General features: G+C 38.2%; 1 protein-coding gene across 3 annotated transcripts in view; it reads right to left on the bottom strand.

Moving 5' to 3' along the window:
• Positions 1 to 23,048, bottom strand: part of LOC150086778 (uncharacterized) — a 236,181-nt gene that overhangs the window by 115,185 nt on the left and 97,948 nt on the right. Inside the window, exon 1 of one of the 3 annotated variants that reach the window (XM_090371571.1) lies at positions 6,672 to 7,129. The exons of the other annotated variants lie outside the window; for them this stretch is intronic. Coding sequence (XP_090227697.1) covers positions 6,672 to 6,860 — 189 coding nt within the window. The 5' untranslated portion in view covers positions 6,861 to 7,129. Of the gene's footprint in view, positions 1 to 6,671; positions 7,130 to 23,048 lie in introns of those variants that run through there. 3 annotated transcript variants of the gene reach the window in all.

The following is a 23,048-nucleotide window of genomic DNA, read 5'->3' as shown; positions in this document are numbered from 1 at the left end:
GCAGACATACCCTGGTTATACTCCACCTGTCCTTATTACAAAAAATATTCCCCGTTTCCCTGACAATGGAGTCTCCTAATAAAACAATAAAAAAAAAAGGGTTTGGATGAGAGTTGGAAAGATTGGTTCGAGGAGAGCTTGAGGATGCGAGTTCGGAAATCGTGGAGGTAAGATGGAAAAGAAAAAATAGTGAGGCAGAGAGGAGATGAAGACATGGAGACTTTTTAGAGTGAGGGGAATTGGAGTTTGGAAATAGATCTAAGAGGGGGAAAAGGATAGTCAGGGGCGAGGACATGCGAAGTGAAGGTGTTGTTCTTTTGGGAGGGGGGTGCGAACGAATGGGGAATATCTGGGTTTAGAGTAAAAGTGGAGTTGGTCATCATTCGGTTGGTCGGCGTGTCTAGCAATGTAATCGCATGCTGCATTTCTGAAGATCAATTCTTGTAGGAAGCTGCACATGTGTCTAGATCCCGTACCACCTGGAATGAGCCAGGTACTCAGGTGTAAATTGAGAAATCTACGTGGAAGAGTATCCTGTCCAAGAGCCCCATTAAAAAAAGAGATAAACCCCCAGAAAATTTTGGAAACGGATGTGGGAAGCCTGTCTATTACGGAGCGAGAGAGGAGCTCGAGCTGATATAGGGGCCCAGCTGAAAGAGTCAAAAATTGAATTGAAAGTAGCAATCCGGTTCCCAACTTAAGTTTGTTCCAGTTTTATTGAACCCGAACTTATAAGCTGAATTCTGTAAGATATTGGTTGATATTTTCTTTCAACGTAAATTTTATTGCAATGTACTGTTAAGTTTATTAAGTTGGGCGTATAGATTAAGTTAAGGACCATGAAATGATGTAGGGATACTTAAAGGGGTAAGGGAGAGAAAAACAAAAAAGGGAATTAACAATAACATTAATTATAGGCGTAGTAGAAAGAGAACGTGATAACATATATAATGTTCTAGATACATAATGTGTTAATAGATAATATTCTAACAGGAACTCCTAGGTAAGCCTACTGATAAGTCCTGATAATAAGTAAATAAATATACATGGCTGAACGACCACAATTGTCGAGCCAGCCAAGGATGGTACCACAATTGGCATACAGCCAGTTAAATAAATAAAATAAAATAAAAACCGCAGGGATGTTGTCTTTTTCTGCTTCTCATTGAATATTCTTAATTAACTTTTAGGAAGTCTTCTGCAAAGAGCTATCGTGATACCTGACAATCCTTGAACCGATATGGAACTTATGTCGATAACTAATACGCCATTATGAATAGCTAATAACTAATTATTCGCTATAAATATGCACGAAGACGTGGCCTATTTACATAACATCTAACTACATATGCAATTGTATGCCTAGCCAACTAGGTAATCATAAATTGTACAGTTATGAGAGCAAAATACCAAAAACTAACGGGCAAACAGATATTGTACAATACAGACTTCATCAAAGTGGGTATTTGTTTAATATCTTCCAAACTTCCGTTAACTTTTATTAAGAGACTTCGTTATCGAGAAAATTGAGAGCGAAGAGAAATGCTGACTCATGATTACATCAGCGGAAGCCTACTTGGAGAGTTACCAAAGAAGTTAATACTTTCGAAATGCTGTTTAGTTTATTTATTATTTAATACAGTGGTAAATTATAGAATAAATCAATAGAATAAAATAGCTGTGATATGAAAGTATTTTACGCAACACCCACTTGGCCACATTATTAGGACGATAAGCCAGTAGCATATTGGACAGCCGTTGACCCTAACCATTGGTTCTACAAGAGAAAACCGTCTTCCTTTCCTGAGTGAGGTGGATAAAGGATTGTGACAGTGATTACACCTTCCAGTTCATTCCACAGATCCAAGAACATGGCTGTGAAAACAAGACCATTGCCACCAAACCTCCACCAGAAAGCCCGTATTCGGTGCAGAGTCTCCTGTGGTTTCTTCCACATGCACACTCTTCCATCGGTTCCAAAGAAAGTTTAAATTTATGCTTTTTTCGACTCATTTGGACTCACGTTACTTACCTCAAGTTATCCTTCCTGTTCCTGGAACCAATGAAACCGTATTTTTCTATTGATGTTCGAGATCAGTGGTTCCTGTGAAGGTTCCTAACTCCTGGAGTAATTCCTCGTAGTCTTCGCATGATTGCAAAGGTTAATTGTACAGTCGCTAGGCGCCGACTTCACTCGAATGACACCACATTATTACCGGTGAACCGATTTGAGCAATAGTCAGCTCTTGCGGCTTTACAGAGGTTTTTTGTGCATGTCGGGTAACCTCTTCAATTTACATACAGTCCAAACCTCCATGGCCCAAATAAAGTGTCCAAGAAGTATACATGAACAAAGCCGTCCACAATTGCATAAAATAGATAACATTTTTCAGAACCTCAAAAACGACCACAAAGATAAAGGATTCTACTATTAATTATCCTCTTCCAATCTAGTTAATTAAAAATAGAATTGTTTTAAACGAAGAAAAGATTCATATTACAATCTAATACTCCAAAGGTATATACTAAATACTGTTCTTTTTTGTATTCACTCTAACTTGTGAACTCTCTTATGTTGCTGTTCGGTATAAAAACAGAAAATTTATTTATTTTATTTAATTATATGGGTTTGCGGTGCTGCCTCCATCAGATTTATGCTTCATAAGTTGCGAAGGAAAAAGAAATCAAGACTGCAAATGGTAAAAGAAATTTACTAATGAATACGACCGACTTCTTCAGATCAACATCTGCAAGAAACTGAACGGTAAGAACAGAGCGAGAATTCATCTTAAGATTTTTACCTTAATACACCATTGTATTAAACACAAAGCATTGAGTACAAATCCCTTGATATTTCAACCGGAGGACATCATCATGAGTTGCTTCCAACGATGGTCTGTTTTTCCTTTGAGTTTACAGGATTGCCATTTGCGATGTTTCATAGCAATGTCGTTGGACCCGGCACCGACAATAAATTAAATAACCTTTTTAAACATCGAAAGACTCCCTCGATGGAATGAACAAAGAGCTTAATTATTTCTACTCTCTGTAAGGAATTTATGCAAATAACAGCACGCGTGCTCCTGCTGTTTTATTAACGAAATTCTCTTGGAACTAAGTATAGGCGGTGTGTCTCCAAGTGCCAAGCAAGGACGCGCCTTCATGATTGTATGCTAATTGCCTTACATTAAAGAAGCGTGTCATTTCTATTTAGAAGAAGGTTCGTACTTTCTTAAGTGCAGAATTAATCCCATTGGTGTGAACGTTCATAATGTAATAATGAAGTATTAAAAGAAAGGGAAAAAAAACCGATTGGCGTTCAAAGCACCCAGTGACCATGGTTACGGGCAGAGCCGTGATCGCTAAGGTTAGTGTGTACGTATGCAATGACCTTGAGTGTCCCAATTACGACAATCTCCACAGCGTAACATCGCGGTATGGCTGTGGAGTCAGCGAATGTAACACAGAACTGTCCCCCCTCCGGAAAATCAGAGCAATGCTACCGAATATAACCACACACAGACACACCATATCGAATCCAACCGGAATTTCAAGTTATGTATTTTCGGTTCTTTAGGACTTACTGAAGCGTGAGGAACGCAGTGAGAAGGGAAAGAAAAGAGGGTTGTTTCTATTTATAACAAAGGGGCCATCGGTAATGGTGATGAAATATCGAGGTATTAGTTTCAAACTAATTATTTTCTCACTTGATCAACAGTTTAAAGCTATCAAGTGTGGAGATTGTAACCTAACATTCTCTTTAACTGGATGAGCAGGTTAAGATCGAACTCCGCAGGTCATGGGTATCCCTGTGGAGTCGCTAAGCGATTAATGATCGCTACACCAAGGTGAGGGAACGACTCCGCAGTAGCCACAATGGGGGTTGCCTTTTGAAAGCACACCCGGATGCAATTACCCACAAGGTGGGAAGTAAAAATGGAGTACACTTGGGGTCAAAAAAATCAATTTCTTCCCCCTTAAAAATATGGAAATTCAGAATGAAATGCAGAGACAATTTCCACCCATCAGTAATCTGTACAATAAAAAACCTTTTATTCAAAATTTTCGTTATCCAAACATATGCTAGAGATCCATCCTCAATAACAATGCTTGAGGACTATTGACGCAGTTATTATTCTTCTAATTTAAAACTACGTTCCTCTCTTGCATAAATAAATGAAAAGAATAAGTTAATTCTTATCATTCGTTTTATCTCTACAGTTTTGGTAAGATTAATACGCTTGTTCGTGTCACACATCCAGAGAGGAAGATGGAATTCTAGAATCGATAAAAAAAAGATGAGGAGATAAATATGAAGAACCCTTAATCACGCTAAGAATTAAGTATATTTAGATTCAGAGTTTCAGACATACGAGAGTTATAAAAGATTTCTGTACATGTTGATAAATGTTTCGGTTAAACACAGTAAGTCAACACAAGTTGCCCCGGCCTTGCACTTTAAGGAGAAGTAGGTTGCTATTTATTTACAAGGCAGAACCGAGTTTTGATGACTTTCTTCACAATAAGAAACGAATGTCTTTTTATAACAAATTTAATTTCTCTTAGCTGCTAAATTATTACCGAGGCTTCATGAAAAATAGTGTTCGGTTTTGTCAAGTTCAAACTGAATGCCTTCTTGCGAAGGCAATTTGATCACCATTGGACTTTATGCGGTTAAAAGCCTTAATTTCATCGACAGATGATAATGAACAAATATTTTTCATTTTAGAGTTATGGAATAAATAAAAAAAAAGTGCTTTCTTTTCATCGTAGTAATGAAAATTCCTGAGGAGATAAACTACTGGCCTGAGTCACGAGTGTTCGTTGCCCATAAGTCTGCTTTGCCTCCTTAAAGAAAACAATCCTAATTCCCTTATCTCTGTGCTCATTCCTTACAACTGCCTTAACCAAATAACTGAGCAATGAGGCCTACCCTTTTATTTCACTAATATCTTGGCAAAGTGCTCTTAAATCAACTGGATCGCTGCCATAAATACAGGGATCAACGCTGCATTTATGGCAGGGTGTATTTGTTCTCCATGCTCCTTCTCCTTAACTCCATTCATACATAAACGTATATTTTTAATACTTCTTATACTACTCTGCGGTTCCAGTCTAACCAAATACAATTAAAGAACATATTTCTGTTTAGAGGAAATCAGATGAGGGACCTGATTGTTCGTTAAAACTGGACATTATACGTTTAATATTAATGGAGCTATTAAAATATCAGGTTTTTTTAGGGATTTCCTTGATGCTGGATAAAGGAACCCCGCAGATTCTCCTATTGGGAGAAGAAAAAATAAGTTTTGAACTACTAAGGAACATTTACGATTATTTTTCAAAATAATCGCAATGTTAAAATAAACTGGTGGTGGATGGTAACTCTTAATTGTTAATCCTCCCTCTTATTACCCTTATTATGATTATTTAAAATCCGTAATGAGCCAATAATTTTTAAAGAGCTTTTAAATTACCGTACTTTGAAATTTAAACTTTTAAACTGTTTTTAAGATTTAATTTATAAATACAAAATCCTCAAAGATTGGTCAAGAACATGTTATTCTAAAAATTATTCTAACCGCACATGAGTTTTCGCTAGTTTCAGTGGTTATAATCATTGTCCTTCCCACATTCAGTAAAAAAGACCAGCGTCCGAATCTCATCACAGGCGCGAGAATCTCTTTTGGACTTTTTTGATAACATGGCCGAGTTAATCGGTTTCAGGAGATGGTCGAAACTGACCATAGAACTCACGAAATTTACAGATATATTATATACGGCGAAACATGGTCTAAGTTCCTGACGCTGCCTAAAACCCTACAACCAATCAGAATTTTATTAGTAGAAGTCTCTGCCCACAGTCACTCTGCACGTTGTGTGGCTGAAAATGCTCGAAAGAACTCTTTCCATCCGCCTAAGGTCGGCTAACTACAGCTTCGACAGAAGAGGACTTTTGATGCAAATTTTACCACAGTGCATGCTGCAAAAGTGGGTGCATTGAATGCGACGCACCTGAGCCCCGAAACTGAAGGGTGCGATAAAGAAGAGGTCCAAACCAACACAGCACCCTAGTTCCAAGGTAGTGTTGAACAGTCCTGACTAACTTAACCTTCCAGAAATGTGTTCTGAAATAATGCATGGAACATTGTATTCACAAGATTTTTGCACAACCTCAGTGATTAATAACTACATATAGACATCTCCCTAAAGATTACAATAACCAGAGCTTGCATAATTCAATTTGCTCTTGCGTGAATCAAAGTTTAACAGGAGTTATTGTATTATATGACCAGAGTACTACATTCACAGATGCGCTCTGTTTAATTGGATTAATTATAAATATTTCGAAACATTCTTAAGATCGCCAATTCCCAGCGCTCTCCCTGAATCTTCCATTAACTTAGAGAACACTCAAGGTGGCTTTCGGTGTAGAGAAAGCTTTTATCTAAAGTGTTCCTTAATTTGCATCGGCTCGAGGCAACCAATAATTAAAATAACTCATTAAAATGTATTAATTTGTGACATAACTTAACCAAAAAGGAAAAACAGATAGAGAAACCGTTGGGACCAAGTTAGTACAGAGGAAATGTCGTTATATGTTACTCTTAAGCAGTACTAATAAACAATTACCTATTCAGTAATGTTTTTTCAATAAGTAGAATGCTTACTATGACATCTGCAACAGCGCTGGGACCAAGGAGATGAAAATATCCGCTGATGTCCGAATACAGATCATACACATAGTCCGAAAATGCATCACATACAGGTCCCGTTACCACAAGTGGCGAAAGAGGTCGATAGCAGGCTGAACACTCTTCGGCAATTAGTTTCAGTTTACGAAGGTCTTCAAAATTCATCCCCTAAGAAAGCCGAGTTGAAAAGAACATCGTCGACTGGCAGTCTGGACTCTGCGAAGAGATGATACTCAATAGAAGGGGTTTCTTTCGATTAACTGTTGGTTTAGAAACCCCCTCCTTCTCGTTATAAAAAAAAAAGTCAACTTCTGCACCTCCGCAGACTGTTCAAAGGTCACGCAACTTTTTCAGCATCTTTTTAGGAACGTGGTGGCAGTTTGTAAACACATCCATCTTGTGCACATCGAAGTTTCCATCATGTATCCACACGACGATTTTTCCACGAATGCCTTCCTATGATCCTGTGCATTTCTAACGATTCGTGTGACCTGACGGTCGCCGTGCTGGGGTTTGCCGCGAGCACACTACTGAGCGATGGGCTGATGTCACGTGGCGTGCTTCGGAGTTCGTGCGAGTGGAGCGCAGAGTTCTGGCGGAAACATTACGAAGCAGAGAGAGAGTCAATGCGCTGTAATCAGAATTCTTTCGTTTTGGCTGAAAGAGTCCCCGAGTTTTGTCCCTGAAGGGATTGTGAGTTTGGCCGCCACGATGAAACGCTATTTGGTTTAGTGAATCCCCTACCCAACCCCACCTCAAGTTTAATTTTGTAAGACTCCGATACTAAATTCTCAGAAGAAAACCTGACATGCTTTAATATTCTTGGCAACGAACACCACTGGAAAGGATACCAAAAGATTACGGTGCCATCTGGTGGCAGAAAGTGGAGCTTGTTAAATGTATACAAGACTACCAATCTTTAAGCAAAAAACTGGTTATAACACCACAGATTTAAAAAAAACGACGACGCATAATGATCACCTTATTCTACAAACAATTTCTGTACATCGTACTATACTTTTGCCATCAATGCGTCAGTGGTCTTATATATAGAATAATTTAAGTTGTATATTACCACAAGGTTGTGTTTTAATCGTAGAATGTGGTGCATGCGCCTAAGTACATAATAAAATCAAACATCAGGGTCTCGAGGTAATTGAGAAATGTTGGGTTTCTCGCACATGACGCACAACGTGATCGTGAGTATTACATCATGAACACCTGACTGACTTTCGCGCTGGATGCAATATAAATGGAGTTGATATCAGAACAGCTTTGTTTTAGCAGCGTTTAATGAACTAGCCATGTGCTACTCCAGCGAATTACTTAAGAGGAGATGCAGGTGTTTACTCTCACAAGTCAAATTGGTTAGTATACACAAAGTACTTGTAGAAAAGGTACTTGTATACACACGTTTCAGATGAACCTAACAGAGTTAAATGAACGTTTTCAGTACACAATTTTAACAAGTAATTTTCGGAGAATTTAAATAATTTCCGGGTAAATTTTTAGGAATATTTACAGTTTATGAAACTCTTTCCAAAAGAAAGGAAAGTGCAGTCTCTAAATATAAACATTTTCTCTAATTCTGAGTCAAAAAAAAGAATTTAATTCACCCAGAACTAAGTTTTTCATCCCTGTACACCACCTTCTTCATCGTCATATTCTGTCGACAGGCGAAATTGATGCCACATTTCCATACAAACATCTTGACGTTTGACACAACGCTTTGCATGGAAGGATGGTGAAGTGAGATTAAGAAATTCTATACGGCGTATGTCAGCGCATTCTTCACACAGCTTCTCGGAGAATTTAAAGCATACCTGCAGCTAATAGAAAAGCCTAAGCGGATTTCACCTTCTTGTATACTTCGATGATCAAAGAGAGGGTTATTGACTGCCGTCCCCTACCCCCCCGACTTCTGTCAAATGAAGATGATCGAATTCGCTTGCCGTGAGCATTATATTTGGTGCTGCGTCGGAATTTGTCGTTTGGGTTATCAAAAACCCTGCGTAGTTGTTCTGAGTTAGACGCTGGACTCGCGCAGAAAGATGAATATCTGTCAGACGTCAAGAATATCAGTATAACTTTCGCTGGAGTATTTCTTTCCAGAACAAAGTTCATCCGTCCCTCGGGCAATGACGTCACGGTTTTGTCATGTACCCTTTACATCAGTGCTTCTTTTATATCCATATTGAAGTACTGTAATCTAACCATTGTATATTCTGCTATATATATAAAATAAAGTAATATTTGGGTCATGCGTTTAGATCCTCTTAGTTTCTAGTACTCAAAGAAGGGCCTTGAATTTTACCAATTTATTCAGTATATCAAAGCAGATGATCGCGAGAGTTTAAATTCGATGTGTGAAGATGAAGATATTGGGAAGGATCATTCCAGTTAAGAATTTTATTTTTGTCATTATAGAAAAGATGGCAGCCCAACGAACTTAGTTGCGTGTTATGCAACTATTTTAAAATCAAGTAGAGTTTGATTTCTGTGACCCAAAAATGCAAAATCTGCTCAAATTCGTATTCGGACCTAAAATACATTAAATGTAAAAGAAAGTTTTCATGACAAAATGACGAGGATATTTTTACTTCTTTTATTCTGAATTCAAATGTTGAACTAATTACTTTTTATCCGAAATTGCAGGATTTTGCGATTTCTGTTACTCGGTTAAACAGTGAGAAATAATCTGAGGTCCTATCAAGATGATCCCCTTTGCACTGATATAGGTGTACCCTTTGTGCAAAGAGTATACTCCAACGGGTGTATCCTTTGCACTGAGACCATAAATACTTTTCTTATACACTGATGCTAATAGCTGAAGGACAAGCAAACAAAAAAAATAATGTGGATAAATCTAAAGCCTTTTTATTATATTATAATGTCTATAACAACCGTTACTGGGATATTCATTCAATGAGTCTTAATATGAAAAATGACGTTAGCGGGATGAAGTTCAGTTCAATTCCCATCAGGAAAAAAGTGAGTTGAATCTGAATACTCATCAGTGGAGAGAACCATGGTCCAATGCTCTTGGGACCAATTCAAACGGATTTTACAAGGATCAAACAAACCCAGACGGAATAAAAGTCCTCACAAAAAGCCTTCTTGTAGATGGTATAAGCCTGGATACCAGTCCTCCTGTGATCCAGCAAGCAATGAAGTAAGTTGTGGGTCTATGAATTTCTCTAAGGCCTCGTAATTAGACCAGATAACGTTCATTATTCCTGGAAATGACACTAGGATAGCTCAGCCTCTGACTGGACTTCGAGAGACAGTTTGCATGTTTGGGAACTGATCCAACAATCCTAAAATGCTACGAGTAGTATTTAACTTGACATTTCAGTTTGATATTGTTCTGCCTCCAGCCGCACTATTTCTCTTCACTTCAAAAGATCATCCAAATAATCTCTTCGTGGCATAATAATGGCACCATAATGGCTATTTTTAACCAAATGGTGCAGAGATAAATGCGAAATACGAGTTTAAAAAATAGGTTCTTTGAGCATTGTAATCAAATCGGGTTTGCATTTTGTAAAAGGGAAGATTGTGTGCAGGTTTGTTTACGTAATCAGATAAATTTTGTTTCATAAAACATTTGGTTTCCGGTGCTATTTTTATTTGTATTTAAAAATAATTCGAGTTATTTTTTGCGGCCACCAATGGCATTCATATAAATATTTTGACTACTTATAAATTTATTATTTATTTAGTGTTTCTTTTTTATTAATTTAATTAATTAATTTAGATTTAATTTATTAATTTAGATTTATTAATTTGATTTATTAATTTAGATTAATTGATTTATTAATTTAGATTAATTGATTTATTAATTTAGATTTATTAATTTAATTAATAAATAAATAAATTAATTAATTAATTTAATTAATAAATAAATAAATTAATTAAATAAAATTCCCCTATCGTTTTTTCAGTGCCTCGGAGTTAAAGAATCCAGAGTACACAATTTTCCACAAATTTCTACGTCTTCAGTAATGTCTTTAAAAAGCCGAAAAAATTATTTTCCTATAATGCTATTTTTTCAGAAACATTTTTCAATAAAAAATGATATTTTAGACTTAATAAAAGAGATCATTGGATCTACAAAGACGTAAAGAAATCAACAAAATAAAATTGAAAAACTTGATAAACGTTTGAATACTTTTAGTCTATAATTCCGGGTCATAAATCACTTCCACTTTGAGCATTCTTGTGAATTATCTGGCACATTTGCCCATTTCATGATTAATGAAATGGAGTCATCTATTGGGGTCTTCTTACAATAAAAATGGTGAATAATTCACCTTAAGGAAACCGAGATGGCGTCAGAGGTGTATTGGCTTTCAAATGATAAGTCATGTTCTCATAAACGACTCAATTGAAAATAATGAAGTACCAGTTTGCATTTCAACTAGTGCCGCCATCTAGTGGCGTTACTATCAACCAGCCTTCGAATTATAAAGGTATCTTTCGAGTGAAAGAACTGGATCGAAAATGGAATGAACGACTCCCAGAGGTGGACTAGAAGTGCAAATTGGCCCTGGAAAATATTAGACAAGCGGCCCCGGGTCCTAATAAAATTATTTCGTTTATAAATATCAATTGATAATGCTAATAAGTATTCATATGACAACCCTATATTTTTGTAGGCTTAGCTAAATAGATCGTAACCTCCAAGACCATGTACACATGCCGCACAAATGAGGCAACGTTTACAAAGAGATTTATGTACATCATGAAAGTCTAAATCATCGTTTACTGTAATTTCTAAGACTTCACCATTCGCACTGTTTTAACATATATTCTCCTAGTAATTAAATTTTAGGTCTGTCCCAATTATTTGCCAGACTTATCAGTTCTTTTGTTCCTCAAACTGCGTAAGAATAGCACTCATTTTTTGCAGAGCAATATCAGGTAAAAAATATTTTTTTTAACTTGTTAAACAAGCCAAAAACCTCACCCTCTCTCTTAAAAACCCATCACAGGTGTTCCTCAGGGAGGAGTCTTGTCAGGCGTCCTTTTCACCGCAAAGAAAAACAGCAAAGAGTTCTTTACTTATGTAAACTCTAGAAGGAAGGGGATGAACCAGATTGGTCCACTTGATATCGATGGTTCAACTGTTGATGACCCTGCTCAGATGGCTAACAAATTAAACGAGTATTTTGCATCTACATTCACACATGAGGAGTTATTCAGGAAGGGGAATGCCAGAGGTGTATTCAACTCTGGCAGTAAGCTAGATAATCTTGTAATAACTGAGAGTAAATGTTGAAGATAAACACAAGAAAGGCACCTGGGGTGGATGGGATCTATCCAGTTATATTAAAGGAGGCAGCAGAGGAAGTAAGCAAACCCTTAGCCATAATTATGAGAGCTTCCTTGGACTCAGGGGAGGCACCCATAGACTGGAGATGTGCAAATGTGACCCCAATTCACAAAGGAGGATCAAATGCTGACACAAGTAATTATAGACCTGTGAGTTTAACTTCTGTTCCAGGAAAATTAATGGATGCACTGGTTAAAGAAGCACTGCAGGATCATCTAGACAAGACATCAGTTATAGCTCGGACACAGATGGTTTTGTTAAGGGGAAGTCTTGCCTGACCAATTTGATTGGATACTATGATGCAGTCACAAAAGAACTGGATGCAGGGAATAACTCTGATATTATATACTTGGATCTTAGAAAGGCTTTTGATACTGTTGGACATGGAAGACTGCTGCACAAGTTGGTGTAGTGTGGCATTGGAGGCATATTGCTGCCATGGATAAAAGGATGGTTGAAGGGGAGAAGACAGAGTTGGTAATCAATGGACACTGCTCATCGTGGACTAATGTTATTAGTGGAGTCCCTCGGGGTTCAGTGTTGGGTCCATTATTGTTTTCTGTATTGATAAATAATATTGATGATGGTATATCAAGCTTAATGTTCAAGTTTGCAGACGATACAAAGGTTGGCAGAGTTGTTAAGGACACTACTGACACTATGCTGCTGCAACAGCATAGTGTCAGTAGTGGAAACTGGATCTGGGAAGGTTCAGCAGATGGGCTGAGAGGTGGCAAATGAAGTTTAACATTGACAAATGTAAAGTACTACACATGGGAAACAGCAACCCCAGAGCAAGGTATCAACTCTGTGGTACTACACTGACAGTGGTAGAGAATGAAAAGTACCTGGGGGTAATTGTGCAGGCAGATATGAAGTTCTCTGAGCAGTGCAGGCGGACTGCAAGAGTAGCTTATGGTGTCTTGTCAATGATATACAGAAATGTTTCTAGCAGGGATTAGAAGGTGATTATTCCCTTGTATAAGGCAATGGTCAGGCCACACCTTGAGTACTGTGTGCAGGTCTGGAGGCCTCATTTCAAGAAAGATGTAGAGCTGCTGGAACGAGTACAGAGAAAGACAACAAGATTAGTGAATGGAACAACGGTTGCTCTTACAAAGAAAGGCTTAAGTTTGGCAAATTACAGTGTCTGGAGACTAGGCACCTGCGAAGTGATCTGATTGAGGTGTATAAGACCTTGAATGGTTTGAGCATGCTCAATGCTGATGGGATACTGCCTCTTGCTCAGAATAATCACCTGAGAGGGCATAAATTCAAATTGAGGAAAGACAGATGTAGGATAGATGTGCGGAAATTTGCCTTTATCCAGCGGTAGTTGGTTGGTGGAACAGACTTCCATCCCTTGTTGTGGAAGTTGATAGCCTAAATAAATTTAATGCTCAGCTGGACAGGTATTTCGAACGAACGAAGGGGTGAAGTGGAATTTTTTTTTTTTGGCTGATGCTGCATAAGCTTGCTTTCTTGCATCATATGCCTCTACTAATGCTAATATAGTTTGTTACGTAGGCGACCTCATGCTCCTAATAAAGTTCACCCCGATAATGATCTTTTAGAGCGAATAGCATAAATGGAACCATTAGGAACATTGAAGAATGCATGTGTCTCGCTGTATTTTTAATAATTCATTCAAAGTGGGCATTACTAATTTATGTGCTTTAAGGAAAGTCTATACGAACTGTTTGAAGATATTTTGACAAAGGTGTAATTAATTTTAAAATTCTTAAATGGATGCTGTTATAATAGATCTCGTCTTTAAAAATAGAATTGTTTTTGAAAGATCTAGCTTTCGCTCTCAAATCAGGTGTATTATTTTTGATTTTTGAATATTATTTATTTAAAGAAAGAATCACATCAACATATAAAGAGATGTCCGGATTGACAATTAACCAAATATTTTAGTAAGTGCTGCATTTTTCATCCACTAGAGTTTTTCCAACGATTTGTAATCGACGTCGATTTTTCTTTTCACGAATTTGACTAAACACACTCGTTCTTTTATGGGATTCTAAAAATGCAGCAATTCTATTTATGTTGAGAAACCGTAATATATGCCGCATATTTACAGCCCCATCTGTCACATTTACAATGTATTTTTCAATATCCAAGTTATTTTCTATCAGTACATTTTAAAAGTTCTAAAAATTACTATAGCCATAAAATCTCTTGATGTTTTTCTCTTTATTCACATAGCGAATTACAATTGAACACTAGTTCTCACTGAAATATCTTAAGTTATATCCCACTGTATAGAAAACATTCCCGTTCCAGGTGCTTCATCCGCAATAGTTTTTTAATCATGGATCCAGTTACCACAATAACGTGATTTACCATTGTTTTCAATATGAAAGTTAATAAATTGCCAAGTCCTTTGCAACACATGATTTTTGTGTGTCCTTCGCTTCTCTTATTTAAACTAAATGTAATTTTAATTTCGAATCATTTTGGATAGAAGCAAGAGCAAGTGTGAAAATTTTCCATGACACAATCCATTCCTTAAGCGATTCTTTCCTATTAGTTCAATGACATCGACAACCCCTTCCATTACTTGTCTATTATTTTTGATTTCATTGTCTTGTCTGGGAATGTTCTGACAATAGCAAGTCCAAAATCCTTTTGTCCTTAGAATTTAGAAGGTGAGCTTTGATATAGACATTGTGTAATTTGTAATTTTCATGGTCACTGATTCTTTGATGGACAAGTTTTAGGTTTTTCAGGCCATTACATTTGTTTCAGGTTCCTTGCCAAACATGTAAACGCCCTCGGGTGTAACACAATAGGTAGAATTGCTGTTCTACCCACATCTAGTTGAAAAGACCAGAATTGGAATCTCGTCAATTACGTGAGGACTTTTTATGGGCCTTTTTCACAACGTGGCTGACTTAATCGGTTTCAGGAGAGGGCAGCATGGTTTTCTCTCCCGGAAAACTCGAGTTTTGTGTCCAGCAAAAATCAAGCATTTCTTGAATTAATATAAGATTACAAATAACGTTGCGTATCTTTTTTCATGAAAATTGCAGAGAATTATCTTCGGGGGCGGGGGTTAAATTGTGTGAAACTGAAAAAAAGAAAATTCTTTCGTTTTTTTCCGGCGTAATTATAAAAGGTATCTTTCGAGTGAAAGAACTGGATCGAAAATGGAATGAACGACTCCCAGAGGTGGACTAGAAGTGCAAATTGGCCCTGGAAAATATTAGACAAGCGGCCCCGGGTCCTAATAAAATTATTTCGTTTATAAATATCAATTGATAATGCTAATAAGTATTCATATGACAACCCTATATTTTTGTAGGCTTAGCTAAATAGATCGTAACCTCCAAGACCATGTACACATGCCGCACAAATGAGGCAACGTTTACAAAGAGATTTATGTACATCATGAAAGTCTAAATCATCGTTTACTGTAATTTCTAAGACTTCACCATTCGCACTGTTTTAACATATATTCTCCTAGTAATTAAATTTTAGGTCTGTCCCAATTATTTGCCAGACTTATCAGTTCTTTTGTTCCTCAAACTGCGTAAGAATAGCACTCATTTTTTGCAGAGCAATATCAGGTAAAAAATATTTTTTTTAACTTGTTAAACAAGCCAAAAACCTCACCCTCTCTCTTAAAAACCCATCACAGGTGTTCCTCAGGGAGGAGTCTTGTCAGGCGTCCTTTTCACCGCAAAGAAAAACAGCAAAGAGTTCTTTACTTATGTAAACTCTAGAAGGAAGGGGATGAACCAGATTGGTCCACTTGATATCGATGGTTCAACTGTTGATGACCCTGCTCAGATGGCTAACAAATTAAACGAGTATTTTGCATCTACATTCACACATGAGGAGTTATTCAGGAAGGGGAATGCCAGAGGTGTATTCAGCTCTGGCAGTAAGCTAGATAATCTTGTAATAACTGAGAGTAAAGTGGAGGAGAAATTGTTGAAGATAAACACAAGAAAGGCACCTGGGGTGGATGGGATCTATCCAGTTATATTAAAGGAGGCAGCAGAGGAAGTAAGCAAACCCTTAGCCATAATTATGAGAGCTTCCTTGGACTCTAGCAATAACTAAAATAATTAAGTTTGTCTGTTTCCTGTATGAGAAGTATCTCAGTTCTCACTTAATAACGTAACAGTTTTAGTGTCGATTTAAATATTTGTGATCATTTCGTTTGAAATTTCGGTTTGTGTTAATTTATTTATAATTTTTTCTTGTTGAGGTAATTCTATTAGTTGGATTTATTGAAACAATTATGCTTCCAAAAGGATAATTAATTTACCCTGCTCTTGTAGTAGTGGCATGTGATGCAAGAAAGCAAATGTATGAGCTTATGCATCAAAAAAAAAAAAAAAAAAAAAAATTACAAAACAATTCCCTCTAAATGTTTGTCCAGTTCCTCCTTGAATTTATTCAACCTATCAACTTCCACAACGACAGATGGAAGTTTGTTCCAGCAATTAACCACCCACTGAATAAAGGCAAATTTCCATACATCTATTCTACAACAGTAATCTGAACATATGTAAGGATCCCATCAGAATTCAGCGTGCTCAACCCATTCAAGGCCTTATACACCTCAATCAGATCACCTCACAGGTGCCTAGTCTCCAGCTGCTGCAATTTACAGAACTTAAGTCTCTCTTGGTAAGAGGATCCCTTCATTCCCCTCACCAATCTTGTTGCCCTTCTCTGTACACGCTCAAGCAAATCTACATCCTTCCTAAAATGAGGCCTCCAGACCTGAACGCAGTACTCAAGGCGTGGCCTGACCATTGCCTTATACAGAGGGACAATCACCTCCTTTTCCCTGCTAGCAAAATTCCTATATATCATTGACAAAACCCCATGATCTGCCCTGGCAGCCTGTCTGCATTGCTCAGAAAACTTCATATCTGCCTGCACAATTACTCCCAGGTCTTTTTCATTTTCTACCACCTTAAGTGTAGTACCACACAGTTGGTACGTTTCTCTGGGGTTACTTCTACCCATATGCAGTACTTTGCATTTGTCAAGGTTAAACTTCAGTTGCCACTTCTTAGCCCATCTGCCCAAATTATCTAGATCCTGTTGCAGTAGCACACTGCCATTACTGTCATTAACAACCCTGCCAACCTTTGTATCATCTGCAACTTCGACATTAAGCCTGATATACCTTCATCAATATCATTGATAAATATACAAAACAACAGTGGACCTAACACCGAACCCTGTGGGACTCCACTAATAACATTAGTCCAAGAAGAGCAGCACCCATTGATTACCACCCTCTGTCTTCTCCCACTTAACCATCCTTTTATCCATTGTAGCAACTTACCCTTAATACCATTCTGCTCCAATTTGTACAATAGTCTTCCATGCGCAACAGTGTCAAAAGCTTTCCTGAAATCCAAATATATGATATCAAAATTATTTTTTGCATCCAGTTCCTTTGTAACCACGTCATAATATCCTATCGAATTTGTCAGAGAAGACTTTCCCTTAACAAACCCATGCTGTGTCTGAATTATTGCTGCAGTCTTGTCTAGATGATCCTGCAATGCATCTTTAACCAGTGACTCCATTATTTTACGGAACAGAAGTTGAACTAACTGATCTGTAATTACTCGTGTCACTTATCTATCACCCTGTGTGAACTGGGGACACATTTGCACATCTCCAGTCAGTGGGGACCTCCTCTGAATTCGAGGATGCTCTCATAATTATGGCTAATGGTTTGCTTGCTTACTTCCTTTGCCACCTCCTTTAATATAACTGGATAGATCCCATCCACCCCAGGTACCTTTCTGTTTAACTTCAACAATTTCTCCTCCACTTTTCTCTCAGTTATTACAAAATCATTAAGCACCCTGTTTGATAACCTTCTGGCATTTTCAATCCTTAACAACTCCTCATGTGTGAATGTAGATACAAAATACTCATTCAGTTTGTTTGCTATCTGAGCAGGATCATCAACAGTTGAACCACCAACATCAAGTAGACCAATCTGATTCATCCCCTTCCTTTTAGAGTTTATATAAGTAAAGAAATCCTTGCTGTTTTTCTTAGCATCTTTTGCCAAGGATTTCTCGTAATCTGCCTTCGCCTGCCTAACCTCCTTTGTGACCTGATTACAGACTAGCTTATATCTGATTACAGACTAGCTTATATCTGATTACAGACTAGCTTATATCTGATTGGTCTACTTGATAATTTATATGCATCCCATGCATTTTTCTTCTCTGTTACGAGTCTTATTAGTTCATTAGATAACCATTTAGGCCTAAACCTTGAACAATATTTCTTAATAGGTATGAAACTTTTGGTAGCTTCCACGATTAATTCCTTGAATGCTTCCCACTTAGAATTTACTGTTGGCAACATCGTCAGTTGATCGCACTGTACAGAATTTCAAAACTGTCGGAGACCACTGTACTCACCTTTACGGAAGCAAAAACCCTTTCCTTTACCCCCTAATGGTAATTAAATCTTTAAGTAAATCCCACATCAGTACACTGTGATCACTGCCACCTAGTGGTTCCTTTATCTGCAAATTCTTAATACACGAATGATCACTGCTGATAACCAGATCAAGAGTATTACTTTCTCTGGTTGCCTCTCGAACATGCTGCTGCAGAAAACAATCATCCAATAAATCCACAAAATTCTGACTAGTGTGTGAGTGCCCAACCCACAAGTTCCAGTCAATATCTGGGAAGTTAAAATCCCCCATTATAAGACATTCTGATTTACTAGCCCACTCAATTTCTCTGTACAATTGTTCATTGTACTCATTCCAGTCATTAGGCCTATAACACACTCCTACTCTTATTTTTGCTTTCGCAGTGCTTATGTCACACCAAACTGACTCAACAGTGCACTGCTCATCTATATCAACTGGATGCACTTTTGATTTTATGTTTTTCTTAATTAGCAACATAACATCTCCTCCCTTCCTATCCTTTCTGTACACATTGTACTCCCCAAATTCCAATTCTGCATTCCTAATATATGTGTGTGACACCACTTTTCTGATATCCCAACAATATCCGCCTTTGATGTCTTGACCAACACTTCAAATTTATTTATTATACTTCTAGCATTGATATACATGCACCTATTATTATTCTTAGTTATCCTGACACATCCCATATACCCACCTGTTTCAGGATGACTGCCATCAGTCCCTGAAACCCCCGGCACCCCTCGATCCAGGCCGCTGCTTATTCTAATAGAAGTAGTGCAAGAATCGCCTTCACCTCTGCCTGCCGCTACTTTTAACCTTTGTCTGTGAATCCTACCCACCTAACACTGTCTCGATACCATCAGCAAATATTCTTGCCCCCTTTCTATTTAAGTGTATCCTATCCCTGAAGAAGCAGTCTCTCCTGTTAACAAGCACAGACCACGCTGAAAAAAATTCTACCCCTTGAGCCTTGCACATTCCCTCCAGGGCCGAATTGATCGACAAGGCTCTCATCATGTACTCCCTCCTATCGTGTCTGGGCAGAATTGCAGACACTTTCAAATTTAACCCTGACTCACGACTTTTTTGCAACATTGACCTGTACTTGTTAAGTAAATCTGCAGATCTCCTACTCTTAATGTCATTGGTGCCAACGTGTACAATATCACCCTTTAAAAGGTGATATATGCTTTACAACGTCATCAACTTTTGCCCCTGGCAGACATACCCTGGTCCTATTCCATCTATCCTTTTTACCCAATATATTTCCCGTCTCCCTGACAATAGAGTCACTAACAATAACTAACTCCTATGGGACCACTGCATTCTGTATACTCAACATTACAGAAAAATTGAGGTCGTGTACAGCATAAAAACAAAATATTAGAGGAAATGGTTAATCGTCCCAGGATTACCGAACCTTATTTTTACAAGATCGAATAACACGAACGTTCTTGAATGCAACGAATGGACCCAACTTCATTCAACGTTGTTTAACTCCCACTTGGAAAAACAACTTTCTCTTTTCTGATGAACTGTTAAATCCTTCGGTTACAGCAGTTTAATCACCGGAGGTGATCAAATTTCGCGAAGATAATTATTTAAAAAATACTGCCACATATTGCAAGAATGAATTAGTAATATTATTTATTAATCTTATGAGGACTGTAGCGTGATACACTTAATCAAAATAAAATTGTTAAATGCATTCAGCATCCATCACCAGTGGATTGTGGATATTTTGAGTGTGGGCATGCAAAAAAGCAGATACCTTAAAATTATGAAACTGTGCCTCGCTTCAATAACCACATGACATCCAGCCAAGGACGATCTTAAGGGCGGAAACAGTTCGTCGATCCGAGAGAAAAACGAAGGCTGACGAGACTTTTGCAAGAACAGAGAAAGGCCACAGTCAGTCAAACGTCCCAGAACAACAGTAGTAGCCAAAGAGACATTTCAGAATGCATAATTTGCCTTACTTTGTCAGCGACTGAGGGAGGAGGAAGATATCAGTGGACGACCGAACCTGGTTTCACTCCTGTCAGCAAAAAATCAAGACGGCAGAGTTACAGGGGACTCAGGGATACCAATACTGGACAGTAGTGGATTGGAAAAACATTTCCCAGTGTCGCCCCGATTCTTGCTATTTTAAGCTGGTTGAAGGACCAGAATATGGAGAAAACAGCATGGATCCATCCACCAGGTGTTAATAATGTAGACTGGTAGTAATAGTGGGTGTTGGGGTGGTTTTTGGTGATGCATATTAGATTCCTTGTTATAACAGTGGAAAAACATTCAAATGCCACATTCAAAACAACAAACAAACATAACAGTGGGAAAACATTCAAATGACACAGGGGCAATCTGAAAATTGTTTCGGAGCAGGTGCATCCCATCATGTATCCATCCGCGGATGGGTTCGTCCAACAAGATAGGTGATAAACTTAGAACTGTACAGATCTGGTTCCAGGAACAAGAGAGTGAATTCAGCACTCTGATGACATCCCCTGTTACCAGATCTCAACCAATTCAGTATCTATAGTACGAGGTAGAACGCGCTTTCTGTAATAGTTCCACAACCGTCCAATTTGCAATAATTGTGGGAAGCAATCGAGCAAATATGGACCAGCAACCCCGTGGCACGTTTCCGATAAATCTTTGTCCATGCCATGACGAATCCATGCACTTCTGTGAGCTAAAGTGGGGGGGGGGGAGAATGTCTGCTCACTATTAGGTAAGTATACCTAATAAAGTGGGCACTATTCCCCACTACGAATTCATCGTTCCCCATTCGTTCGGGGACAATGAATTCGTAGTTTATGATTATTAATTAATCGACAACGCTCTTCTAAACAAGAGGACAATTTTGCTGATTCAAAAGATACAAGAAATGCTTCTTGACATCACGACACGTTAAGTATCGTGATGTCAAAAATTATTAAGGAGATTGTGTGAGTGTGCGTATCACGGTCTTGCGAGTAGAAAGCTCAGACGATTCATCAAGGTCTTACGAGTAGGAAGGAAGATGGTAATCGCAAGAAAGGGTACGTGTATTCCCTCTGCTCGCGTAGGATATTCAAAACGCTTTCTTTTTCAGTGAAAAAAAATTCATGTGGACATCAGTTTGTTCACCCGTTTAGATAAAATTTACGAAATGTATTGCAGTTTTAAACAGTATTATCTATTAAAGATAAACTTCGATGACAGCTTAGGTCTAAGTAAGCACGTTTCGCGTGGAAGTGTCTTCAAGCAGAGTGAAGGCCTTGTCCAAATTCATATTCGCGTATTACTTCGAATTTTAGTGAAAGTATTCTCTAGTGGATTTCGTGTGGTATCGCCTATCGACATTAGATTGCACTACTAGCCACTTCCGCGTCTTACGTTGTCGACCCGTACTGGAAAGCGAAATGAATTAACCCAACGTTACAAGGAGCAGCTGTCATACACTGTCCCATCAAAATGCGTTCACGCAGAACGCCACTTTTTATGAGAACCAGCTGAGTGGCGTTAATGGGTGGATCGTCGTTTATGAAATACGATGCCTCCGTGGCTTGGTGGGTAACGACTTTCGCGTGCACAGCAGAAAGAGCATAGAATTCGAATACCCGGACCTTTTCGTATGACCACCATGGAGCTTTTTTTCTTAAATCATATATAACCAACTGGTGAAAACTGCATATGCCTGTAGATGGCAAAAAGAACCACAGGAACAGGAAAGTGTACTACATATAATGCGTGTCATGATAAAGATAACAAAAAACTCAAAGGAGATGGTTTATTATTACTGCAAAATACTGTGTACAGTAACATGAATATGCTAGAGGAAGATCCACAACTTCTAATCTACTGTTATCGAAAAAACTGTCTTATGACGGCCACCCAAAGCCGAACTTATAAGCCCATATGTATGATATTGTGTCCTCTGGAAGAAAAACCAGAGCTTCCAGGGAATAAAAACTTTATCCGTTACCAACTGGTACGCCTGATACCAACTAACTCTACCACAGAGTGAAAAAAAACTCAAAGTTCCTCGCGGCATTGACGGGATTCGAACCAGGGACTTTTCCAACCGGTCTAGGAAGGACAGTGGTTATAATCTCTGTGCTATCCACAGAGCTTATTTGTCTGAAGGATCTGAGCGTGACTATTTGTCTCTATGAGACTCTATTTGTCTGAAAAAGTTTTTAAACTGCTGATATGTTCAACCACGTTGCTGTTTTCTGACTACTCCAAACATTCCAGTAGTTAAATTTAGGCATTACTGTCCACTGGGCGCCTCCGTAGCCAGGTGGGAAGGAGCAGCAGTGCGTAGCACACGCTTCTTGATTAGACCGGGGTTCGAGCCCGTCACCACCAAATACGGAGGATGCGGAAAGGTCATTCAGGGAATGACCACCGCATATCCCGGAGCAATATGGCCTTAGTTGCTAATGCTCCTAAAAACCAAATAACAACAACAACTGTCCACTGGTCAAACTAAGAAAATTTGGAATAATACGTGTTGCTATTGGTCCACTAGAAGAGGTCTATGAGACATTATCTTCCATTAAAAGAAAGTCTGAACCAATTTCTC

The sequence above is a fragment of the Mastigoproctus giganteus genome, chromosome 4, assembly GCF_048544385.1.
Source record: "Mastigoproctus giganteus isolate SK-2022 chromosome 4, ASM4854438v1, whole genome shotgun sequence".
NCBI lineage: Eukaryota > Metazoa > Arthropoda > Arachnida > Uropygi > Thelyphonidae > Mastigoproctus > Mastigoproctus giganteus.
Note: the sequence above shows the minus strand (reverse complement) of the source record. Positions and strands in the feature narration are given on the sequence as shown.